This window comes from Tyto alba, unplaced genomic scaffold (assembly GCF_018691265.1).
Source record: "Tyto alba isolate M040663 unplaced genomic scaffold, T.alba_DEE_v4.0 Super-Scaffold_30, whole genome shotgun sequence".
In the NCBI taxonomy this organism is placed as follows: domain Eukaryota; kingdom Metazoa; phylum Chordata; class Aves; order Strigiformes; family Tytonidae; genus Tyto; species Tyto alba.
The window spans coordinates 981,843-1,007,609 of record NW_024881305.1 but is presented as its reverse complement, the minus strand read 5'-3'; the positions used below and the strand labels follow the sequence as shown (position 1 = coordinate 1,007,609).

Genomic DNA, 25,767 nt, shown 5'->3' with positions numbered 1-25,767 from the left:
CATCCCCTGGTGATGCTGAGAAGCCCCAGAATAACTCAGCCTAGATGGGACAGCAGACGGTGGCCAAAAAAGCAGTGTTTTCCACCCAGAGGTGCTGCTGGGGTGGGATGGGTGCACAAGCTGCCCCACTGCAACCCGAAGCCGCTCTGGGTTTGGGGGGCTGTTACAGTCCTCCTTGAGCAATGAGGCTATTGCCTGGATGTAGGTCCTGCTGTGGGGGGAAAATCTAGGGGTGTCATGTCATTTTGGGGCTGGCAAGGTGACTCTTGGGGCCTCCCAATGTCCCCTGTCCTCTCTGGCTGGGCCCAACAGAGCCCTGGAAGGTGCCACAGGCTGGGGTGGAGGCGTGGGGCAAGGGAGAGGGTCCAGCCCTTTCCCCAGCACCAAATCGGCTCAGCCTCATCCCAAAACCTCCCCTGAGGCAAGCGGGGCAGCTGCACTGGGAGCGCGCCAGCCCAGCTCGCTCCCCTCCTGCTGTCTCCCAGAAAATCCTCCTGCTCACTGTTGGTTTCGATGCTTCCCAAACTGAGGCTCAGCGCTGAACCCTGTCACCCCTCTAGCTGCATGGCGGCAGTGCTGGAGCCCCACTGCAAAGCCAGGCTGTGCCGTGAGCCACCGCGGCTCTGACCGACTTCTGTCCCTTTGAATCACACGATGAAGCTCCGGGCTCTTTTTTTTTTTTTTTTTTTTTTTCCCATTCCCTGCACATCCCTGGAGTATCCCGCCATCCTCTGCTGCTGCTGCCCTGGCAACCGCCATCCCAGCATCCCCTCCAGCAGCTGCCCCCCCAAAGCAAGCTCCAGAGGGGACTGGGGGCTCCCCAACATCGCAGCAGAGAGCTTGTATTTGGGCTCATTTGGCCCCCCAAGAAAGGGGGTGTCCCCGCAGTGGGTGTGGGGAGACAGTGGTGCCGTGGCATGCACCTCCATGCCGGCTCTCTGATGACTTCTTGGAAGTGGGTCATTCCCGGAGCTCCCTGGGAAACTGGGAAGGAGCCAAGCGGGTGATGTCCCGGCAGCGTCCCCAGAGGGGACGGAGCCACTGGGGGGGACGCCGATGTGGCTTCTGTGCCCAGGTGAGGCTGTGCCACCGGTAGTTTTTTGGCCGTGGGGGTTAGCAGATGCGGCAGCTGTAGCCATGCCATTCCCAGGGGAGCTGGGGTACCTCCTGCGTGGGGGTTCCCCACCTCCACCCCACTGACCCCCAGCCAGAGCTCCTATTCTGGCACGGGGCCATGGGGGTCTGAGCTCCAGCATGATCCTCTGCCCCCCAGCACCATCCCAGCAGCCCTCCAGCCAGACGCCCCCAGCAAACGCCCCCAGACTCACTCAGGCCTCCAGTTTTGGGTTTGGGGTCGGGTTCAGGTCCCTCCTCAGGACCAGAGCACTTGTCACCTGGAGATGTGGCCTTCTCCTCCACCTGGTCCTCCTGCAGCCTGGGGGCAGAGCGGGGTGAGGGTGGGGGAACAGGGGGTGCATCGCCAACTGAGGACCCCCAGGAGATGGAGACATGGTGCCTTGGGCTCTGCCAGGGCTTGGGGACAATGCTCCCATGGCAGGAAGGTCTAAGGGCACTCCACTCCCCACTGAGACCACCCCTTGCCCCATACCGTCTCCCATGGGTACCCCAGGAGCCCACAGCACCTCAAACCCAGTGGAGTGGGAGCCTTCCTTTGGGGACAGAGCATGCGGACCGAACCCCACCATTCCCCATGGCCACCCCCGCCATGCCCACCTGCATCCCCTGGTCACCGTGTCTACCTATCCCCATGCCTCCCGGTAACCCCATGTCCCCAGGGACTCACCGGTACTGGAAGGGCGCCACGGTGGCAGTGATGGGATGGCTGTGTGGGGGACCTGAGGAGAAGGTGATGGCCCCCGACCCAAACAGAGACCCCCTGCCCTGCAAGCCACCATGGGACTCATCCCCCATCCCTGCTGTGGCCACCCCACTGCCCTTCCCAAGGGATGCCCCTGGTCGTACCCCACCCCTGCTTCGCGTGGGGGGGGCTTTGGGCAGCTCATTGGGCTCCCCCACCCTGCCTGCCCCTATCCTCCTGCTGCCCGCTGCCTCTGGCCACTTCCCAGGGGACACAAGGGGTCTTGCCAGGGCTTTCTGCCCCCCACGGAAGGGGACGCCATGGCTGCCCTCCCTGCCCTTGGCCAGCTCGTTGCCAGTGGCTCTGCCAGCATCTTTGGGCTTGAGGGTCTTGGGGCTGGGGGCCAGAGCTTTCCCTGGCCGGGGGGATGTAGCTCCATGGGGGGCAGGGGGCCCCAGGGTGCTCGGGGGGGCCACGGCATGCAGCTTGCTGTGGGCCACAGCACGGGGCACCGGGATGGCAGAGGCGTAGTGGCTGCGGCCAGCGGGGTTGACGTTGGCTGTCCCGTTCATCCTGATGAGGCAGCTGCCAGCAAGACTGTGGGGGGAGAGGAGGGTTGGACAGGGCCTGGCACGGTGAGGGGGTGGGCATGGGGGGCACCCACATCCCCTCAGCCACACCGGACTGTGGTCTTGGCCCCCACTGACCATAGGTACTCAGTGTCCCCATCCCAGGAGGAGGCCACTGCACCCACGCCCCAGGGTAAGGATGCACGTGATGTCCCCTGAGTGATCCACAGGGCCAGGGCACGTGTGACATCCTCCCCCAGGGACCCTGTGCAGCCCCGTCCCACCCCAGTCCCTACGGCAGGTTCCTGCAGCAAGGCTACGTGGGCACAGACCCTCACCAGGTAGGACTGCACCACCAGCAGGATGAGCCCCTCTTGGCCACCCAAAAGCTTATCGTGGTCCCCAAAACCACCTTCTGGTCAACCAAGACCATCTTCTCGACATCCAAGACCATCTCTCAGATACCCGAGGCCATCTCCTGGCCACCTAGGACCACCTTCCGGTGGCAGAAGGACCAGCTCTGTCACCTCATTCTTCAGGCCATTACTGATGTCTGAGTCCCATCTCTGCCCTCCTCGTCCCCAGCATTGCCCTACATGGTGCCAACAACCCCATCTCTCCACGTTCCTGCTCTCATCTTGCCTCACAGTGACTCTCCTTGGCCCCACCACCCAGATAGTGCCCTGCATCCCCTTGCCGTGGCATTTTGCTCTGTGCAGATGAGGATGGGGGCTCAGCGCACCACCCCATGCCACCCAAAGCACTCAGAGGCAGGCAGGGCCATCTTTGCCACCCCGGTGACAGGGACATCAGCACAGTCGCAGTGAGTGGAGAAGTTCATCTCTCCCACAGGCTTTGCCTGGGCAGGCAGAGCAGAGCTCAGCAAATCAGCCATGGAGCAAAGCACCATCTCTAACCACCTCCTGGCTGCAGCCCTCTGGGAAAAAAACCTCAAAACTCACAAAAAAAAAGGTTTTCTCCAGGGGGTGGAGTGGTCTCTAGAAAGATGAGGAGATGTAGCTCCATGGCTGCCTATGCCAACCTCTGCCCCCCTTGCTCTGCTACAGCCTCAGCAAACTGAAAGAAAAACAGACACCAGGTGCCACAAATCTCCCAAGATACACATTTTGCGGGTCGCTCCAGCGCAGCTCCACTCAGTCGCCTTGAAGGAAAACCTCTGGGGAGTGGAGCAGAAGCTTTTTGGGGACCCTGAACATCCTATGGGGGACCATCAGCTCCAGGTCAGCCACCCACAGTCCCCATCACCCCCGGAGGGGTTTTTCCCCTGGCGCTGGATTCAGGATGGGTGGGTGCCACGAGCACAAGGGGTTCTTTGTGCAGCCGCTCCAGCGAGCAAGTTTGGGGCTGTGTCGGAGCCAAATGAAGCCATTCCCAGCGGGCTGGGGGGATGCTGCTGCCCAGGTATGGGGCCACACACAAGCCGCTCTGTTTGCAGCCCGGGGCCAGCAGCCTGGCTGCCTTTCAAACCACCCAGCTGAGACAGAACTTCTCCAGAGCTGGAGAAGGTTTTTTGGCAAGCCATGAGGTGCAGGGCAGACGGCTCCCATCACCCGTTGCATCTCCTGGTGGAGGGTGTTGAATAAGCAAGGTCCAAAAATGCCCCAAACCGCCCCATTTTGCCTCTTCCCCAACCTACAGCTTCCCTGAGTCCTGCTCCCCCCAGGCCTTCGAGGGGCTGCAAGGACCAAGCTTTGCCTGACATCCCCCCACAGCGAGTCCCCCAGGGTGGCCGTGTCCCTGCCATGGGTAGAGCTTGAATAAACAGAACCAAATTCCCTTTTGCCAGACCCACATGAGCTGTATCATTTGATCAACAGATCTGTGGGTCACAGGGAGAAGGACTGATGCAGCAGACAAGACCTAAGAATCACAGCACTGACTCCAGTGCCAGCCAGGAGCTACAAAGGTCTTTTCAAGGCAATTTTAATGAAGGAGAGAAGGGAATTGAGACACACAGCTCTGGGCTTGGTCTCGCTGAAGCCTTTGGAATGGCCAGGGAGGTTTTCTCTCTCCCCACATCCCAGGTGAGATGTCTCACCATGGTCATGGCCCCGAGTCACAGCACTGGTGGATGGAGAAAGCCCTGGGACAAGGTGCTTGGGGGTGTCTGGGATTCACCTGTCCCTGAGCTGCTGTGTGGGGCGAGATGGAGACGGGCACTGGGGATCTGCTACCCCTGTGCTGGCAAACAGGTCTGGAACTGGGCCCAGGGGGCAACCCCAGCCCCAGTGGGGGGGCCCTGTGCTGGCACCAGCCTGCACCCAAGGGTGCTGTGGGGCAAGTGGCAGGCGCCAGGCAGGGCCCGTGTAAAGCTTTCCCTGCCCCCGTGGGATTTCCTTGCACCCACAGGTGTCACTCCTGGGAGCACGGTGGCCAGGGCTCAGCACCCAGCAGCAGCCAGGAGCTGGAGACCAGCACACCCCTGGGGGTGCAGTGCTCCCAACCCCACTTTGCAGTCCAACCTGCAGCAAATATCAGCAGCAACCAGCTCCCCCCAACCCTTCATTCCTTTCCCAGTTTGTGCCCCACAACCCACACTTACAAACCCTAATTCTGCACCCTTTTTCACCCTCTTTAACCCAACCTCTTGCGCCAGGAGTGCTGTGCCTGGGGGCAGAGCAGTTCGCAGCCTTGAGCTGCAAAAAACCTTGTGCAAATGCTGAAGGGGTCACCCTTCCTCCCCATAAGCTGGAGGATGCCCAGGATGGGGCTGAGAGCCAGCGAAGCTCCAGCCTCGCAGACACGAGTGGTTAAACCACCGGCCACTACTCACCTACTTCACCCTTGAGGTCCCTTGCACAAACGTCTCCAGCTCCAGGGGCTGCTGCTGGTGGGCTTTCTCCTAATGCAGAGGGAGATCATCTGCCACTGCATTCATAAAGGCAGTCTTGAACTCCTCTTCAACCATCTCAGAGGCCAAAAAAAAAAAAAAAAAAAAAGTCAGTACCCTCTGAGCATCATCAGCATGCAACACCCCTCCAGCCTTGCCTGATTACGGGGCATTTTTTTTTTTCCCAGTCTATTCACTTTGGATTTCTCTCTCACAGACACAACTTCCACTTCTCCTCTCTGATCCCACCAGCAGCCACTTTTCTGCAATGCTGCAGCTCCAGCAGAAGCCAAAGCTGCCATGTTAACCACAAAAGAATCAATCCTCCTCTTGTGCTTTCAGGGTTGAGGTTTTCCAGGACATGCCAACACCTACTGGGACCAAGGCTCCAGAGCTATCCCCTCTCTGCAGCACACACTTCAGGGGTGTCTGAGGACACCCATCACTTCGCTGCACCCAGCTAAGCATGGGTGACCCCTCCTCAGGCTTCACTCTGCTTTAGAGGCACCAGAGCTTCCCCAGGGCTGGGCAAAGGGAGATGCGTACGCAGCTCTGCTCGCCCAGGCTGTAACACCAGTCATCCCATCGTTTCATTAATGCACACAAACTAAAACCATTCCCAGGAGAAATTTGGCCCATTCTTCTTCCAGACAAATTCTTCATTTGCCTCCAGATTGATTTCTACCCCATTCAAACTCTGCCCCCAGGGATCAGGTCCCCCCGGCGTGTGCCCCACGTGCTGCGGTGACAGGGGAGTGGGCAAGCACCATGTCACACTGTGTCACGCTGGCATCCTGCCGCCGCTTTGCTGGGCTAAAGCAGGTTACAGCTTGACCTAGATAGACACAGGTGGCAATTCTGCAATTAGCTCAAAAGGGAAACGACTTTCTCCCTTAATGCAACCCAGCCACAGGACCTCTGTGTCCCCGGAACAGCTCTCGGATACAGGCTTCTGCTCACCCTCTGGGTAACATGAGTACCAGAAATTTGCATCTGATGCTTTCATTTTGGGACTTCCAGCTGTCAGATGGGTTTTTGGCCCTGTGCCCTCCCCACGTACCAGCCTGGGATCAGTGGGTCCCGTGGTGGTGGAGAGCAGCAAATACACACAAGGTATTTTAGCACGAGGGGCTATTTTGGAAAAGTCACAGCAGTGCTGCAGGCAGCAGAGCCCTGCCTGGGCACTGGGGCTGAGCCTCCCTGGGCAGCCGAAGACGCTCATCTCCTGGCTGGAGGGAGGATGCTCATCCCAGCTACCTCCAGAGCTCAGGTCTGGAGCACTGGGCCGGTATCTACTGACTCCAGAGCTGAGCTTGAGTTTTCCCTGACTTAAAGACCTTTAATCCCAGAGATGAGGTGGTTTCTGATCACTTTGGGTGATGCCAAACACAGAGACATGAGTGTTCACATCGAAGGAAAATGAAACAGCCTTGGCCGAGGCATGTCCTTCATCCCAGGACAAACACAACCCAACACATCCCTGAAGGCATCTCCTTCAAAGTGGCATCTGTTGTGCTCAGAGCTCAAGCTACTTCTTCAGCCTGGTGTCCAAATGCATCTCACATGTGCGATTTTGGCAGTCAGAAATTAATACAGGGACCTGGGGCCCAAGCCTCATTTCATGCCCCTGTTTTGCATGTGAGGGGTCACTGGAGCATCAAATCAGACCCACTTTGGAGACATCCATCACCTGAGCAGAGTAGGGAACAGCCGCTCCCATGGCTTTGGGCCCTCCCGGCTCCACAGGGCTGCGCCGCTCCCAACCCCGCGCTGGGGCTACACTGAGCGACACAACCTCCCAGCTCCTCCACGATGCCTTGGAAGGATCCAGCCTCTGGCTCTCCCATGGTTTCGAGAGAACAGCTAATGCCTCTGCAAGCATTTCATTCTGCTCCTGAAATGTTTTGGGGTGTCTTTTATAAACCAGATAATACTCGCTTTTCTCTTATCTCTCATAGCTGACAGATCCCTGCTGGGGATGAAAGTCTGCCCCGCACCCCTAGGATAATTATGGCAGGAGTCTGAGCATGAACACTTAGTGATGCAAAAAGGTATTAAACCCTTCAGCCTCTGTTGGCGTCTTGCTGCAGCTCCATGCCTCGGTTTCCCCACCCTGACATGGCCTCTGCTAGGGGTGAGGGAGCTGAAACCAGGCTGGTAAACAGGAATCAAGGAAGACAGACACTTCCCTGGGTGTGTGGGCCTGCAGAGCAGCTCTGTAAATTGGGAGCCATCCTGGAGACACCCAAGGGTTCAGCAGCATGGGGAGGGCTGTGGCAGAGCTGGCCATGCCGGATGTCCCTGGGAAAATGCTTGGGGGCTGCAAAGCATCCTCAGTGTTTAAGGGTGAGGATAGAAGGGGGCAGCCCAGGCATGAACCTCGGGGTGTGAACGGCCTGAGAAAGAGACCATGTCAAGGGACAGATCCTGGTGCTGTGCCGGCTGCCCCTCGAAGCTGCCATGTGCACCTCACAGCCCTGCACAGGATCCGGCCCCGAACTGCCTTCAGGGATGGCTGTGCTCCAGCCTCCTCCTCCTCGGCACACTCGGAAAGGATGACAAAGAAAAGGCTCCTTGTGGCACAAGGGACATAAAACTTTCCTAAGAGAAACAGAAGGAGCAGGGGCAGAAAGGAGCCTTCAGAGGACAACAAGCTGCCGATTCAGCCGCCAGCCCCGTCCCTCAGTCTCCCACACCCTGGTCAGGACCTGGCCTGCCTGCCAGCTGGTGTCACCGCCTGGGACATTGCCACCACCCTCATTGCCGGGGCCTCAGGCTGGGTCCTTCCCCTGGGAGGTCTCTCTGCTTCCCTCTCCCTGCCCCTCCAGAGAGGCAATTCCGGGGGTGGCTGGTTCGACGGCCCCGGCTGGGTGCAGGCAGGTGGTTCTCCTGGGTACAGGCAGTAGATCATCAAGCGGGTGGGAGAGGAGGCCGGGGCAGCCCCAGAGCTGCCTGCCCTGGCTGGCTGTTTCCCCACAGCACAATGACGGGGGCTCTGGGAGCTGCTGAGGGATGAGCTGTGGGCTGGGGCAGGCAGAGAAGGACAGAAACCGCCTGTTGTCAGAGCAGAGATGCTCAGCCCCATAGCCACAGCACTAATCTCTGCTTTAGCCACTCCATGGTAATCCCATTAAGCATTTAGCCCACTTTAATAAAACCTCGCTCTGAGAAAAGTTTAGCTCTCAGCTAGACCAACCACAGCAGCCTCTGCCACCAAAAGCCCCGTATGCAGCAGCGAAATTGAGCTCTGCCCAGCCTGAGCTTTGCCTGGCACTAATCCTGCTGTGAGGATGGACACTCTGGGGCTGGGACGGACCCCGGGAGCCATGCAAGAGTCTGTGCAAGACTTTGTGCAAGAAGCCCTGATGCTGAACGCCTCTCCCCAGCCACAGCATCTGGGGACATCCCTGTTCCTGATGCCAGGGGCCACATGTTGTCTGGTTTTCCCATGGCCCTTTCATGTCCCACCATCCCGTCCCCACCTCGCGGGTCTTTCCCCGAGGCTGTTACTGCCTGTGACATCCCCCGAGCCGGGGCAACGGGGGACCCAGCGGCGGAGGCGGCTCGGGGCAGGGACGTCCCCTCCGCCGGGGGACATCGGGGCTGCCCGGTGCCGGCTCGGGATGGGGGATCCAGCCCCGACCCCCGGCCCCAACCCGCTGGGGCAGCTGGCAGGGCTGGGGGTGCGGCGGGCAGCGGGGGGCAGCGGGGGCTCGGGGGGGCTCGGGGGGGCTCGGGGGGGCTCGGGGGACAGCCCCGGCCCCGCCGCGCCGGGGACGTTCAGGAGGTGCCGGTGCTGGACAGCTCCGCCCCGCGGCCCCGGCCCCGCCCCCCCGGGCCTGTTCCCCCCCCCCCGCCGGTGTCCCCGTGTCCCCCCCCCCCCCCGGTACCGCCTCCCCTGGCCGGTGCCGCCTCCCGAGACCGCTGCCGCCTTCCCGGGCCAGTATGACCGGTACCGCCTCCCCCACCCACTGCCCCCCAAACTGGGCCGGTCCCTCCTCCTGGAGCCGGTGTCCGTCGTCTTCCCCCCCCCCCCCCCCAAGCCGGTGTCACCCCCCCGGGCCGGCACTGCCCGCACCCTGCCCATGGCCACTGGTGGCTGTTCCTTTTGGGCCACCGCTGCCCACCCGGGGCCAGCAGAGCAAGTCCCCAGGGACCAGTTCAGCTTGTCCCCAGGGTCACACCGGCCCCCCCCATCCTGCGGCGGCCTGTCTGGGGCTGGGACCATCTGTCCAGAGCCTGGTGCCATCTGTCCCCCCCCCACACAGCGCTGCCTGGCATCTCTGTGTCCTCAGCACCCTTGGGGACCAAGATCAGGCTGCCCTGCCATGGGGTGACCCCCCCACTGAACCTCCTCCAGATGTCCCCGAGGAAAAGATCTGCCTGGGGAGGGGGGTTTGGGCTGTGCTCGGAGGGGTCTCACGCTCTGCCTGGCCTCCCCGCTGCCCCCGTGCCGCCCAGGGTTGGCTCCTCCTGGTACACGAGCTGCTGAGTACCACAGAGCCCGGGGTTGCTTTGGCACCCAGCACTGTGGCCAAAAAGCAACATCTCCCACTGCACCTCCCAAGGGTTTCAAAACCTCCCCCAAACCTCCCCAGGCCCTCAGCGCTGCCGTGGGGTCAAGGACCCCCCAGCACAGCACCCTGGCTGGGTCAAGCCCTCGGCCAGGAGCCGTCCCACAGCCCAGGTGCAGGTGCTCAGACGGGTGACATTCGGATTAAGTTCTGTCTGGGCCAAAACTCTCCAAAGCCAAACGCATCATTTATTTAGCCCCATGTTCCTGCCGCATCACGGACCTGGCCCTTTGCTCCTGGGATTTTTGAGCAAGAGCAGATGTCACAGTGTCTGCGTTTGCCTCCACTATGCAGAAACAGCCCCCTCCCCAGTCCTCAATGCTTGAAACTTGGAAGCCCCCACGCATTTTGGCTTTGCTGAGGGGGGTGGTGAAGAGAGGCAGCTGCGCAGCGGGGCTGAAAAATGCATTAACTCAGCAGACACTGTCGTGTTCACACGCGTACGTGTGCGGTGTGATGGTCGGGGGGGGCAGCTGAGCTTGTCTTCTCCCCTCCCAGCATGGGCAGTGCAACCCCGGCATCCCCAGCGCTCACTGATGAGACCCTCACTGCCTGTCCACTCCTTCCAACGTTCAGCTTTCCAAGACTGCAGCGGGCAAAGTGGGGTCTTGAGGCTACACAAAAAAGTCATTTTTTTCCCCTCAAAGCAGGATAAGGATTTAAAAAACACTGCAGGAAGCGTGAGGTGGGTAACACAGGGGACACAGCGAAGGGTTGGCTATAACCTGGTCCAAAGACAGAGCTTTAACCTCGAGAGCAGAGACACAGAACCTGGGTTGGGGATGTGCCATCACTGTGTCCCTCCCTGCAAAGCAGCTGAGCTCCAAACTGGGGCATTTTTAGATGCCAAATCTGCTTTGGGCAACGGACCAGGTGAGGGAAAGTCAACTCATGGTTCCAATCTCAAGTGAACCCCCACCCAGGCCCCCCTGGTATGGACCATACCCACTAATGAGCAAAACTCCCCTGTCTGGTCTTACCTGGGCAAGTGGGACAAATCTCCCTCAGCCCAATAATCCCTCATGTAATAAATAAATCCTTTGCTCTTGCAGCCAGGAGCCTTCCCAGCAGCGTTCACCCCGAGAGCCCCGCACGCCCAGTTGCACCCCAAGGGGGTTTCCTTTGGGACAACTGGGTATTTGCAATGGAAAGCAAAAGCCATGGGGAGCCCGTAGTGAGATGAGTGGATTTTGCAGCGAGCTGTGGCTGCTGGCAAACACTTCCCTGCTCAGGACTTGCGGAGGTGCAGCAGTACCCACTCCAAGTGTGAGGCGGTGAGCTTCCCGCCCACCACCACTGCCACACTCAAGTGTCACACGGCCCGGAGGGAGCCACATCCCCTGGGGCTTATCAGAACAACCCTACCAGTGTCCCTGATGCCAATGTCCCCAAAAAGCTGAGGACTGCCACTTACACGTGTGGCTGGAAGAGGCAGGCAGGGGCTGGCAATGACCCCAGGACCCTCCCATCAGCGCCAGAGTGGGTGGCAGCTCCGGTCCCACCACCCTCTTACACCTGAAATTAAACCTCCCGCCTCCAAGGGATATAGCTAATGGAGCCACCGTGGGTCCATCACACCTGGAGGGTGCCTGGCTTTCCTGGAGGGGAGCCCAAGCATGCCTCGAGCATCCCTCGAGTATCACTTGAGCATCCCACCTGCCCACAGCGAGCAGCCCACGCCAGGATGGCAGCACTCCTGCCTTCCCCCTCGCCCACCTTACGCCCTGGGACAGACACCCCAGCAGGAGCCAAGTCCCCAGGGGCCAGCAGTGAGGGAGGGCACAGAGGCCAGCAGGACGAGGGTCAGGGGGGGAGAGGGAAGAGGTGGAGGAGAAACCGTGATTTATCACCCAGCCCTGAGCAGGGGGAGTTTCCGCTGCCGGAGGTGACGCTGCTTGGCCGCATCCGCTCAGGCCCCACGGTCATGTCCGGTGGGAGCTGAGGATGAGGATGGGGGATGAGCACAAACCCTGCTCCTCCACCTCCCACCTCTGCTCCTCCATGGGAGTGGGAGAACCCAGGGAAACCAGGCAGATACTCGGAGGCATTAACTTGAGCCCTGGCTCCCACCCCAAACCCACTCCCTGCAGCACAGTCAAGACCTTTGGAGCCCAATTCCCACGTCCCAGCAGTGAGAGGATGCCAGGTCACCAGTCCCACCACCCCAGCCAGCCCTGGGTGGCTTGTCCCCACCTGTCCCCTCCCCATGCAATGCCTTGGGGCACCCCAGCCCCTGGTGCCCTCAGGAGAGCACCAGGGCTCCTGGCTTCGTCCCCTCCATGGCCAAATCCTGCCCCGGTGCACAGCTGGGGTGAAAGGCAGCTCCCGCAGCAGGAGCCTGGCTGAGTCCAGCCCCAACCACAGGAGCCACAGCGTAAATCACAGCAGGTCAAAGCTCCGGTGGGTGCTGGAGGATGTTCCCACGTTTACACGGGGAGGCGGTGACTGCAGGTAAGAGCAGGAGCCAGGGTGGGACCAGGACATTCTGCTGAGCCTTTCAGGGACGGGGGTTTGCAGGATGCAACCCTGCGATGGAGCAATATGCTGACATTGCAGGTGCTCACAGGACCCCCGCACTGAGATGGGGTGACCCAGAGCCCCCCTCAAAACTGTGCCAGGGGACAGCGATGATGTTGCAGGTGATTCAGGGGCTGTGCTAGGATGGGGCATTGATCGCACAAGCTCGGAGCACTGTGGGGGGGACCAAGTCCCACAGCCAGAGGCAGCTTCACCCCAGCTCCTGCCCCTACATATCCACCAACCCCTTGGGACAGAGCGAAGCTCTAAACCGCCCCTTGTGCTGCTCATCCGGGGCCTCTCCTCCCAGTTAACAAAACCCCTGCTTTCTCCAATTATCATCACTTCCTGTGATGGTGGCGGTGGGTGCTGAGTGCCAGGGGCTCCTCCAGCCCCTCCTCCCCCAAGCATCCCCCTAATCCAGGCAGTTAACCCAGCAGCAGTGCCTGATATCCATGATGCTGCCCAGACCCTGCAGCATGGCCGGCACAAAGCTCGTTAGAGGTCACTTGTTAAGGAGCAGGGCTCGGGCCGTGCCAGCAAAGGCACTGGGGAAGTCACTGGAGCCCACTGGGACAGGTTGGTGGCTGATCTGTCACCCGGAAGGATTTGAGGAGGACCCACGTGTGTTGGCAATTTGCCACCTGCCTGCATCCTGTGCCTCAGTTTCCCCATGGACTGCCATCAGCCTCATCACCACCTGCAGCCAGCGAGTCCCAGCTCCCCAGAGTGTGTTTCTGGGGGCTGGCACTCCTCTGGGCTTGGTTAGGGCTTGGGGGCTAACCCTGCACAGTGGGGACAGGCTGGTGACATGAGCTGGGGGGCTTCCCTGGGGACACACGGGATGGCAGGCAGAGCCAGAGTGGTCCCAGCTACCTCATCCCTAGGGACCCAGCCCTGTCACTGCCTGGTGTTCCCCCTGCATGCAGCACAGAGGGTGCTGTCCCCAGCTGTCACCCAAAGGACATTCCAGCCAGGTGACCGGGGACTGTCACCCATCTGCCAGCAGCATGGTGGAGAGGGGTCACCATGGTGGTGGGAACAGATGCTGAGGACTCCCATCCCAGGCTGGTGTTCCCATCTCAGGCTGATGTCCCCATCTTATGTTGGTGTCCCCATCCCATGCTGGTGTCCTCATCCCAGGCTGACATCCCCATCCCAGGACCACGTCTCCGTCCCAGGCTGATGTCCCCCTGTCATTTTGTTGGTGTTGGAGCTTGTCAGACCTCCCCAGTGAGCGAGTGCAGGTGAGGGGATGTCTCACTAGGCCAGTGAGCAAAAGTGGCTCTGGGAGGATCACAGCCTCCCCACAGCACCCACTCCAGCCCTCGCAGCCCCACACGGATCCTGGTCCAGCCAGGAAAGGCCCCAGGGTGTTTGCTTGCTGGGTGCTGAACCCGGTGGCACCGGGGAGAGGACAGGGTGCCTGAGCGCGGTGGCACCACGTCCCGTCCCCACGACAGCCCCAGCTGGGCCCAGCAACAGTTGGTGGCTCAGCCTGGGGGGCCCCGGGGGCTGCAGTGGCCCCACCGGGGTCAGGGGTGCAGCCAGCCCCAGGGTCAGTGGGGGTCGCCTGGCCCCTCTGCCTGTGGCTTAGGCCCTGCATCCCCCCCCCCCGGCCGGGGCCCTGCTGCCGTCTGCAGCCGGAAACACCTTTTTCCTGTCCGTGGGGCTGCGGCGTAGAGGGTGGGGGGTCGGCAGGAAAAAACCTCCTCGGTGGGTTATTTATAACCTGCTGCCGGTGGGGCTGGCTGGATCACCCTGCAGCACCCCCACTTGCACCCCACCCCTGCCCCAGGCCTTGCCAGACCCATACCTGACCCCATCCCTGTCTCTGTCCCTGAACACATCCCCATCCCTGTCTCCATTCCCATCCTCCCCCCCATCCCCATCCCTCTCCCTGACCCCATCCCTCTCCCTGCACACCAAGATTCAGCCTGGAGACCCCCCTTAGCAGAAGGAGGAGACCCAAATCCTGCCTCGGGGACATCATTCCCCTCCTAACCAACACCAGAGCTCACCTAGCACCACGCTCCCCATCTCACCCTGTCTCCCCCCATTCAGACCCCCCCAGCCCCTTGGGAACTGGTTCCCTGTGCTGGGGACACGTGGCAGGGCCGGATCCAGCCCATGTCCATGTCCCAGGAGCCTTTTGCCCCATCCCATCCCGGGAAAAACATTGGGGGTAAACTGAGGCATGGGGCTGGCAGGGCGAGGAGGGCACCAGGGCGTGTGCAGGCTGTGAACTGGATGAGGCCAAGGCCGTGGGGAGCTGACGGGGGCATGTGCAGGCAGAGCAGGCAGAGCAGGCAGCTCTTGCCCACTCGCAGAGGCTGCGGGCAGCCCTGCACCCCCACGGCACGGCATGGGCAGTTACTCAGCGCCTGCAAAATGACTCAGCCAGGATCCGGCCAGGCCAGCTGGGATTTCCTGACTCAGCTCCCCCAGCTGCAAATCTAAGGGGGGGGGGGGGGGGGGGGGAGTGTCCAACCCCACCTTTCAATAACACAGACACTGACACAGAGTGCCAGGGGGTGCAGGGCACTCCCCCTAACCCTGTGACCTGCTCTGGGAGCACCCAGATGCTCTCTGGCACCGGGGGTGGCAGCATGAGCAGCTCCTGCAAAGCCCTGGGGGGGTGCAGGCAGCACCCCAGCAACCGTGGGCAAACTCTGCCTGCGTGGGGGGCACACACCCGCCGGCTCCAGGCTGGCTGGGGCATCCGGCAGGGACGGCTGTGGGACCAGCAGCCCGGCACACCCAGGCTCCCTGGCTTTCCTCCCAGTTGTTTTTTTCCTAGGTGAAATCCAGGAAAACAGGAGTCCCAGCACATGTACGCTGCAGGTCTGCATCGTTTCCCTCCCGGAGGGTGATGGCACGTTAATGTCCCAGGGGGGACCTGGCCCATGCCGAAGTCACCTCTGCTTTCCCCCTGCGCCTTGCCATCCTGGTCTGGCCGCCGCGCTGAGCAGAGCCTGGCTGCGACACTGCCATCTCCACAGGAGCCATCCCACACAGGGCCTGGGGTGCTCCACCAGCCCGGCCAGTGAGCCCCTGGGTGGGGTGGCCCAGGTGGCCAAGCATCCCCGGGGTGCTGGAGCATCCCCAAGGTGCTGGAGCATCCCCGGGGTGGCCAAACACCCAACAGGGAGAAGCCATCGGGCCCCAGGCCACTTTGCTGGTGGTGAAAACAGCACTATAAAAAAAGTCAAAGTCCCCACTGCCCTCTCTGCTGTGTACAGGGACACAGAGCATCCGGAGCCGCACAGCCCTGGGCACCCATCTAGGGAGCACCCATGGGTGCCCATGGCCCCGCAGCACCTTCCTGTGACCAAAATGAGGGCAGACACCACGAGCTGCTCTGCCTGCGGAGAGGAGATGTGGGGCAGCACGACACATGTTTTCCCGCTCCAGGCCAGCTCTCTGGAGAAGCGTCACCCATTTCAGCAGCCCCCGTGCCTCAGTTTCCCCCTCTCGCCCTGTGCTGGCACTGACGTCCTCCCTGGGGCTGGTTTGGGGAGGGAAGGCAGGAGCAGGCAGCACCGCGGCAGCTTCCTGCAGCCCCTCCTCTGCCACGGCCGGGGATGGGGGGTGTCCAGGGGACCCCGGGGGGGGCACTGGGACACAGGGACTTGCCACACCACTCCTGGGGCCACTCATGCTGAGGCTGCCGCTGCTGAAACAAGGTCCCGTGGAGAAGTGGGGACATTGGGGCAGAGGGGAGGGGACACGGGGGGGCTGTCCTGAGTGTCAGGGGTGCCAGCCCCCACAGCCATTGCTTGTCACCCACAGTCCCTGCCAGGATGTCCCCCCGTGTCACTGCTGGTCCCCGCAGCATGACCCCCTCACCTCAGTCCCCACCGGGGTGCCCCCCCCATCATCTGCCGTCTCCATCAGGGTGCCCCCCCGTGTCTCTCCGATCCCGACGGCGTGTCCCCCGCCACTGCCAGTCCCCACCAGCATGTCCCCTTCTCACCACCGCTCCCCGCAGGATTGTCCCCCATCACCCCGGCTCCACCGGGGCGTCCCCCATGTCCACCCGCGGTCCCCGGCGTGGTGTCCCCCGCCATTCGCTGTTCTCACCGAGGTGTACCCTGTGCCTTCCAGGTCCCCGCAGGCTGCTCCCCATCACTCGCGGTCCCCGGCGGGGTGTCCCCCCCCCCCCGGGCTGTCCCCCACTGCCCCCGCTCCCCGGTGTCCCCGCCGGCTCGGCACTCACCGCGGGCAGCGCCCGGTGCCGCCGCCGGGCTGGGAGCGGCGGAGCGGCCGCGGGACCGGGCTCCGGGCCGGGGGAGGGGTGGCGCAGGGCCGTGCCCGCCCCCGGCCCGGAGAGGCGGCTGCGGGGCCGCCCCCGCCCCGCTCGGTCCCTCCGGGGCTCGGCTCGCCTGGAGCCGGTGGCGAAGCCAGAGCCAGGGATCCCCCGCGGACCCCGCCAGCCCCACGGATCCCCCCACGGATGCCTCCCGATATCCCTCCCCGACCCACCCCAAGGACCCTCACCCGCCCCCCCACTCCCCCTCCCCGGATCCTCTCCCCGTAGATGCCCACACGGACCCTCCCGTGGAGCCCCTCCCGGATTCCCCACGGGCCCTTCTGCCCCATGGACGCCCCCCATAGATTCCCTTCACCCAAGGAATCTATGGGGGGGAGCAAAGATTCCCTTGACCCACGGGTTCCCCCCCATAGATTCCCTTCACCCACGGATTCTTGACCACGGAATCTATGGGGGGGGGCATAGATTCCCTTGACCCACGGACGCCCCCCCCCCCTAGATTGCCCTGACCCGTGGACAACCCCCCATAGATTCCCTTGACGCACGGAATCTAGGGGGGGGGGGGGGCAAAGATTCCCTTGACCCACGGATTCCCCCCCTTTCCCCCCCCGGATCCCCTCCTCATGGATCCCGATACAGACCCCTCCGTGGAGCCCCTCCCGGATTCCCCATGGGCCTCTCTGCCTCATGGACCGCTCCCCCATAGATTCCCTTCGCCCACGGATTCCTGACCACGGAATCTATGGGGGGGGGGCCATAGATTCCCCCTGACCCACGGACACTCCCCCAGAGATTCCCTTGACCCACGGATCGCCCCCCATCCGCCGTGCGTTCCCCCCATTATCCCTTCCCCCATGGATCCCGCCCCTCTCGCCCCGCCCCCTTCCGCCGCGGCCCCGCCCCCCGCAGCTGCCCCGCCCCCCGCAGCTGCCCCGCCCCCCGCAGCTGCCCCGCCCCCCGCAGCTGCCCCGCCCCCCGCAGCTGCCCCGCCCCCAGCAGCGGCCCCGCCCCCCGCAGCTGCCCCGCCCATCGCCCCAGCGCAGCCCCTCGAGCGGGGCCGGGGGTTGCGGGGTGGGGGTCACGGACCCTCCCCGCCCACGGAGCGCCCGTGGGTGAGCAGCCGGGCACCCCGCACCCCGCGGCCTGACCCCCCGGCATGCCGGCTCGCTGCCGAGCGGGCGGCGCGGGGGCAGGAGCCCTGCACGGACACGCGAGGCCGGGCCGCCCGCCGCGGGTCCTTCCCCTGCTTGGACACCCCGCCGGTGAAATTCACCCCTCCAGGCACCGTGAAGGTAAGCGGGGCCCCCCAGGGACAGCCTGGCCCGGCGGGTCCCCCTCACACTGGGAGCACAAAGCGCCCTGCGAGCTCACGCAGTTGGCTCGTGGGGGAGTTGCCGGCCCCGCTGTGGGGTTCACCGGAGTGTTGGGGTGTCCCATCAGCGACACCACCCAGGGCCTTGCGGGGGCGATGCTTGTCACGCTCGCTTCGAATCCCCTGCCACCGGCCTCCAGCGGGGAAGGCACTGAGAAATCATTCATTTACACTCCTGTTTTTCTCCTACATTCCCCGTTAGGCGAATGCAAGCAGACACCAGTGGTCGTCTTGCTCGTCCCCAGCCGTGCGCGCTGGGCGCTGCTTGGTGCCCGTTTGCCAGCGGGTGCACGCGCCGGCTGTGCTGCTGAAAGCTCTTCTCTCCCAGGGGGACCTGGCTGAAGTACTCGGTGCTTGATGACAAAGCATCAGCTAACCGTTGGGGTCAGCTCAGTGTTTGAACCTCTCTGCTCTCCTCATGCTGCTGCATTTGTCTTAAGTAATTCCTCTAATTATCACAGAAAACCCTGTTTTTGCCCCAGAGCGGTCCGAGGGTGGTGGGCTGCTTGCTCTTGGGAGGGCAGCAGGGAGGAGCTGAGTCTGGGGGGGTGCAGCTCGAGGAAGGCGTGGTGCCGGGCGGCACTGGGTGGCAGTGCCGGGGCTGCCGGGCTGCAAGGATTACCCTCTGCTCCCCACGTTTAGTACAAAACCAGGAGTGAACAGTTCAAATTCCCTCCTTGCATGTGGGTGGTGACACGGTGGCACCGGGCTGCTTCGGCGTGCTGGGCTGCCACTTAGTGCTGTGACCCCAAACCAAGGCTGGTGGCATGTGGTGGCATCAGCTGATGACGTGGGAATTTAGGTTTCTTCGCCTTTGCTCTAATTTCTGCCCTTAAAGCTTCAGCTCCAGTAGGTGAGTGTGAGGCTTGGCTGTACCAAGAAAACCCCACAGCAATGCGGGGTCTTGCCCCACATTCGGAAGAGGAGAGACCAGATCAGTCTCCCAGGGGTCTGTCCGGGCCAGCACATGAGCCACAGGTTCTACTTTCACTTGAGAATGGGAAAAATGAGGAGTTGTGTAAGAAACGGGAAGTGAGCCAGCGCCTGAAGGAGTTGCACCCTCTGCCTTTTCAGCACTCGCAGCTCCAGCATTTCTTTATCTCACTGGCACCTCGCAGGGTTGCACCCAGCCAGTGTTTGTGCCCAGGTGCTGAGCGATGCTGCTGTGGGGATGCAGCTGTGATCCTGAGCTGGAGCTGGAGCTCAGGGCATCACTGCTCTGCTCTGCGCCCCAAAACCTGCAGAGCCCACGGACCTGGCCCCCTTCAGCGTGCTGGGACGTGCTTGCTGTCAGACACCACGATGTCCCCGGCTGGGTTAGCCCACTCTGTACGTTAACGCATCTAATAGACATTTTCATCTACGTGTCCAGGTCCCCGAGGGTTTCACGTCTGTCATGAGTGCCACGAGCTGGGAGAAGCAGAGGGATAACACCTTTGTCTTCGAGATGTCCCATCTGATCCCCTCCTGCCTGATCGCTCTGGCTGTCGGGGACACTGTGTCTGCTGATGTTGGCCCAGGGTAAGTGGCTCTGGCGGAGGCCGAGGGTTAAGCCCTGGCTGTGGGAGCTGCCTGTCCCTGCACCACTGGGCCCCGGGGAGCAGGCAGGCACAGAGACACCAGCCGTGAGCGGGACCCGGACCGTCCTGCGTCTGCTGTGCACGTGGTGCTGCGTCATCAGCCCACAGACTGCCGGGTGAGGGTGCTTCAAGAGCGAGGAGGAGCTGCGGTGCCGGGTCCCCTCCCCTTCGAGAGTGTCCCTGGGATGTGAATGGGAGCAGTGGGTCCCCGTTCTCGAGGGTCTCGCGTCTCTTCCCAAGGCTGGTGCTTTGTTCGGGTTCCCAGCTGTCATGTGGCCACGTAAAAGCCCTTTGACATTCTGACAAGGAAAGAAATACAGCAATATGCACTATCAGTCTCATTAGCTTCCTTTATCAGCGGGCTTTTATTTTGCTGTGGAATAAACACTTGCTGTGTTTGTCTGATGAAGCATTAGGGTAAAAGTCTGCTAATGGTTAAAACCTCCTCTTCCGTGTACCTGGCCAGGAGCCGTGTCTGGGCCGAGCCCTGCCTGATCGAGGCTGCAAAGAAGGAGTACGACGGGGTGACTGAGGAGTTCTGGCAGTTGGAGAGAAGCTCTTTGGACCTTATGTCTGGGGCAGGAATGGCCCCCTGTTTCTGAAGGACCTTGTTGCCCAGGGCTGGGGAGGGAGCATCCCTCTGTCCCCAGCCACATCTGCAGGAGGAGGTGGGTCTGACCCCAGCCGTCTGCTCTTCCCTGGCAGGCACGACATCCTCTTCACGCCGCCCTCCTGCCCCTCCGGCGGGATGGAGACCCCCCGCCTCGCCTTCCTGACGCCCTGCCTGCTGGCCGGGGACCGTTCCCTCGTGGACGTCATTGGGATCTCCCACAGCTGGTTTGGCAACCTGGTCACCCACGCCGCGTGGGGCGAGTTTCGGCTGAGCGAGGGCTTCACCGTGTACGCCCGGAGCCGCGTTTCCACCGAGGCCTGTGGTGCGTGGCCGGGCCTGGCTGCGGAGCGCCGAGTCCCCGTGTGGGTCGGGGGTCCGTGCACTGCGGCTCAGCACATCCCCGTGAGCGCTGCGTGCGGGGCCGGAGCCTGCGCCGCATCTTGGAAGAGGTGAAGAGCAGCAGCCTGTAGTTCCCTGGGGGGGTTTGTGTTAGCAACAGAACCACCCTCGCTCTTGGAGGTGGCTGGAGCCCCTGCAGCCCTGTGCACGGAGGCGGGTGCTGCCGTCTTGGCCCAGCCTCACCTTCTCTTGCTCCCGCAGCTTCCTTGGGGGGCTGACACCAGCCACCCCGAGCTCCCCCCCCGGGAAACACGGTCACAGCCATGGCTCCTGGTGCCATTTGCTGCATCCAGACAAATTTAAATGGTTCTAAAAGCCTCTTGCTAACTGAGGGCTGGGATGCTGCACCTCCCTGAAACTCTGCCATCCCAATGCCTTGTTTATCAGTTTCCTCCTTTCCCAGCTCATAAGCTAACACCTTTTCCCACCTGTAGCAGCACAGAAAGTGCACAGGGGTCTGTTTGGGGTCTCAGAATGCCTGCTGCTTGTCTCTGCCCAGGTTTGGCGTACACCTGCGACAGGAAGGGCCCTCCTGTGCCAGCACATGGACAGCATGGGGAGCACCATCCGCTCAACAAGCTGCGGGTGGTCATCGAGCCAGGTCTGTGGGGCAACCCCCGTCCTCCCACAACCAGCTGTGGGGAGCGGGGGAAAGTGAGGTGTAGTGGCGTGGGGGGAAGCTCTGCTGCTGGGGTCTTTCATGGCTTGCAATAAAACCAGTGCTGGTGGTGGGACCTGAGTGAGGTGATGGCTCCAGGAGGGATGTGACAGGCTTGCACCCAGCACAGCAGAAATCTTGGTGCATGCGATGGCCGTTTTGTTTTGCAGATGGGCAGATTTCTGAGGGTTTTCCATTTTTCTAGGTGTTAATCTTGACGACACATACAATGAAACGCCCTACGAGAAGGGGTACTGCTTCGTGAGCTACTTGGCCCATCTTGTGGGGGACCAGAACAAATTCGATGCCTTCCTCCGCGAGGGTACGAGGAGGTACCAGCTAGAGGTGCCAAGTCATACAAAACCCTGTGGCAGGAGGCCAGAGCCTGATTGGGACCCTGGGAAGGATGGGCTGAACAGGGGGGCTGGGGAGAGGAAGAGGAGGTGGGAAATAGAGATGTTCCTGGGGGAATGAGATGTGGGCAGAGCTTGGCCCCATGCTGGCAGCAGGTGGGGGCAATGCTCGGGGGTGTCCCCGAGGGGTGCAGGGGGGGTGGGCAGCCCCTGGGCTCAGCAATGCAGAGTCCCCATGAGATGGAGCACGGCAAGGGCTGGGGCAGCACTGCTAGGAGTGAGCGCCTGTGGCATCACACCCCGTCCGTCACGGCAGGCCATGTGAACCAGTTCAAGTTCCAGAGCATCACGGCAGAGCACGTGGAGTACTTACTTCCTGGAGCCGAAGGAAAAAGGCATGGACTCCATCCCAGGTCAGCACGGTGCCTTTCTGGGCAGGGGACTGGGGTGCTGCTTTGCAAACCAGCAAATTGGTGCCGTCCCGTGTCCCCTGCAGACCCTGCACACGCTGCTGTGTGTGTTTTACTGGGGACTCTGCTGCTCCTGTTACTGGCCTCGGCTCCGACGGAGGAGGCACAGCGCTGGCAGGCCTGGGATCAGGCTCTAACCGGAGCTCGGGCACGCGCCTGCTCAGCCTCCCTGGTTTTTCCAGTCCGTGCTCTGCACTCAGGTGCTGTTTCATGGGGTTTCCCCACAGACAGCTGAGCCTGGTGAGTAGCACCTGGATGTGAGCGTTTGCCGGTGGAGCCGCTGGCAAGTGCTGGGCTCAGGCTCAGCTCAGCCCTGCTGTGGAGATCCAGGCTGGGCAGGAGCTCTCCGTGCTCGACCTGGCTCATCACTGGTGGCGCTGGGACCGTTACTGCCCAAGCTCACACCAAGCCCGGGGTGGCTTAACAGCTTCACCCCGTTAGTCTCTGCTCATTGCCATCCCTGGGCAGGTTTCCTGGTGCCGGGGACACTCTCAGAGATGGCAGTGGGATCTCTGGGTGGCAGCACCCGCTGTGGGATTCAGAAAACTGGTCTTGGCTGTCCCTCCCTTCCTTGCTGCAGGCTTTGAGTTCAACCACTGGCTGAACACACCGGGCTGGCCGCCCTACCTCACCTGGGGAGCAGCTGATGAAGCTGGCCGACGAGCTGGCAGAGCTCTGGGTAGCCAACAGCTTGAACATGGAAGCGATTGAAGCCGTGGACATCATGGCCTGGAGGATGTACCAGCTGGTCTACTTGCTGGATCAGGTCCTGCAGAAATCCCCTCTGCCAGAAGGTGAGGTCCAGGTCACCTCCCGGGGCTCTGGTGCCCTGGGGAGACACAAAGTGACGTGCCCCGGCCCAGCCAGTTGGCCGGAGATGCGAGGACACATCAGCAGGGACGCATGGGTGCACGGCCACCAGCCCATCACTGCAGTCCAGCGTTGCAGTTCCTGGTGTCTGGGAGCCCTCAGTGCTGGTGGGGGGCGGAGGGCCAGGGCGAGTGTGTCCCCAGACATACGGGGACACGTGCAGTGGCATGGAGGAGCCCTGCTATCCCCAGGCTGGCTCAGCTGGGCTGTCGCCTCCCCATGCCGCCTCACCTCTCCTTGCACTCTTTGCTGAGGGACCTCCCCACCCTTCATGCTGGCGTCCCAAGGCGCTGGGCACAGGGCTCTGCAGGGCTGCCAGGCCCCAGGAGGCCCAACATGGGCACCCTCCTGCCCAGAGCCAGGCAGTGCCTAGGGTGCTCCCGGAGCTGGGGGTGCCAGCAGGGTCCAGGGCTGGCCCAAGGCGGGGAGGATCCCAGAGGCTTTGCAGCACAGCTGGGCTGGGCTCACAGGCGGTGTGGGAAGGCTGAGCAAGACGTACCCGAAGATCTCCAAGGCCCCAGAATGTTGAGCTGCTACTGCACTGGTGCCAGACCGTCCTCAAGAACAACCTTGAGGCCGAGTACAGCAAGGGCAAGGACCTCCTCCACAGCCAGGTTCCTCCCTGGGCAGCGGGGGCTGTGCCCGGCGGCGTGCCGTCGGGGCAGAGATGAGCAGGGGCACAGGACCCTCTGTGCCAGAGGTTGGCTCTTGCACTTGATGGACTTGATAGAATGGTTTGGGTTGGAAAGGACTTAAAGATCATCCAGTTCCACCCCCTGCCCGGGCAGGGAACCCTTCCCCCAGCCCAGGGGGCTCCCAGCCCCGTCCAACTTGGCCTGGAACCCTTCCAGGGAGGGGGCAGCCACAGCTGCTCTGGGCACCCTGGGCCAGTGTCTCACCACCTGAACAGGGAAGAATTTCTGCCTTACATCTCATCTAAATCTGCCCTCTGACAGTTTGAAACTGTCACCCCTCGTCCTACCCCCACCCCCTGACCCAGAGTCCCCCCCCACCTCTCCTGTCCCCCCCTTTAAGCCCTGGGAGGCCGCTCGAAGGGCTCCCCGGAGCCTTCTCTTCTCCAGGCTGAACCCCCCCAACTCTCTCAGCCCGGCCCCCCAGGGGAGCTGCTCCAGCCCCCCCAGCATCTTCGTGGCCTCCTCTGGCCCCGCTCGAGCAGCTCCGTGTCCTTCTGCTGTTGGGGGCCCCCGAGCTGGCCCCAGCACTGCAGGGGGGTCTCCCCAGAGCGGAGCAGAGGGGGAGAATCCCCTCCCTGGCCCTGCTGCCCACCCTGCTCTGGGTGCAGCCCAGGGCACGGGTGGGTTCTGGGCTGCGAGTGTACGGGGCTGCCTCACGGGCAGTTTTCCACCCGCAAACACCCTCAAGTCCTTCACAGGGCTGCTCTCCATCCACCCATACCCCAGCCTGTACCGACAGTGGGGATTGCCCTGACCCAGATGCAGGACCTTGCACTTGGCCTTGTTGAATTTCAGGAGTTTCTCATGGCTCCATTCCTTCTTCAAGGTCAAGGTCTTCTCCCCTCTCCAGGTGCTACAGGGCCAAGGGCTGCCCACAGCAGCATTTCTGACCCTGTCACATCGCTCTGTGCTCTCTCCCTGGCCATGAGCAGGGCGATGCTGTAGGTGTTGTGCCCTGGGTGGGAGTCAGGGGGATATGGGGCTCCTGGGGCTTCACCCCACTGGAGCCGGGGAGGAGGTCGGGGTGTAACCCCAGCTCTGTCCCTGCAGGGGAAGCAGAAGCACACCCTGCCCCTCTACCGCGACGTGTGGGGCGGGTCGGAGACAACCCGGGCCCTGGCCATGGAGACCTTCTCTGCTACAGCCCCCCAGCTCCGCATCAGCCTCCAGAACTACGTCAAGAAAATCCTGGGCTTGGAGGTGGTGGAGGACTAATGCAGCCTGGGCTCTGCTCCCTCCATGGTCTCTTTCTCTGGCAAGACCTCAGTGCTCTCCCCCTCACTGCACGTTTCCTCATTAAAATGAGGATTTTTTTTTCACGCCTTTCCTGGTCCCAGTGACCCATGAGCAACCTTAGCGTGACTCCCCGCTCCTCTCACCCAGGATCCAGGCTGGTGCCCCAGGAGGGAAAGCCACCGGCTCTGGTCCGGGATGTGCAAGGTCACAGGGATGGGGCTGGTGTCAGCGTCCTCAGGGCTGGAGCAGGTGAGGGCAGCCGTGCCCCTGAGCTGCACCCGTCCTTACTGGGCTCCTGTCGAGTCCTGTCCTGGGGGGCAGAGGGGAGGGGAGAGCTGGTGATGTCTGCACAGTGGGGACCCGACCCTGCAGGCTCTGGGCAGGGAGTGGCAAAACGGGGACCTCTGGGCTTCAGATGGGCTGAGACCACCTTGTAAACCCCGGGCCTAACACCCAGGGGGTGACGAGAGCAGATTTCTGAACAGCACCGTAAGGGATGGCGGGGCCTCTGCCCCCTGCGCAGCCTGACGGGCTTTTAGCCGGGCCTCTTCAGTCAGGGACTCGCCCCCCATGCCGGCGGGCAGCCAGGCCCTGACAGCAAACACCCCAAGCCCGAACGCGGTACCGTGCGCTTCCTGGGACCTGCTCTTTGCTGGGATAAATCCCAGAGCGGGGACGATGGTGCAAGTAAAGCACGACTGGAGGGCTTTGAAGAGCCAGCCTGGCTTATGTATGGCAGAGACTGTAAGAATAAGACAAAGCTAGACAGCCATGCTGTTATTTATTCCTTACCAAATGCGGGAATGTGAGTGCACTCCCCAAAATTCCAGGACAAAACTGCCCCAAGGCCACACCAACCCCAGGAAGCTGCTAACCATGAAGGCCCCCCCCAGCCCACTGTCTCAAAAGGATGCTCCG

At 62.1% G+C, this 25,767-nt stretch overlaps 2 protein-coding genes across 2 annotated transcripts; one reads left to right on the top strand and one right to left on the bottom strand.

Annotated features, from left to right (window-relative positions):
• Window positions 1–1,113: 1,113 nt before the first annotated feature.
• LOC116963906 (uncharacterized protein ENSP00000471857-like) lies at window positions 1,114–16,577 on the bottom strand. The gene is made up of 4 exons (XM_042799932.1): window positions 16,550–16,577; window positions 5,183–5,317; window positions 1,805–2,416; window positions 1,114–1,435 (listed from the first exon to the last, which is right to left on the bottom strand). The coding sequence occupies exons 3-4, from the start codon at window positions 2,389–2,391 to the stop codon at window positions 1,114–1,116; spliced, it is 909 nt and encodes a 302-aa protein (XP_042655866.1). The 5' UTR covers window positions 2,392–2,416; window positions 5,183–5,317; window positions 16,550–16,577.
• LOC116963905 (arginyl aminopeptidase) lies at window positions 9,185–24,828 on the top strand. Its single transcript, XM_042799931.1, is given in 16 exon segments — window positions 9,185–9,191; window positions 17,585–17,895; window positions 19,348–19,496; window positions 20,022–20,092; window positions 20,095–20,490; window positions 21,067–21,082; window positions 21,084–21,118; window positions 21,121–21,168; window positions 21,431–21,547; window positions 21,895–21,937; window positions 21,939–21,991; window positions 22,629–22,674; window positions 22,676–22,842; window positions 23,389–23,435; window positions 23,437–23,532; window positions 24,664–24,828. Coding segments are annotated over 16 exon segments (1,767 nt in total).
• Window positions 24,829–25,767: the final 939 nt, after the last annotated feature.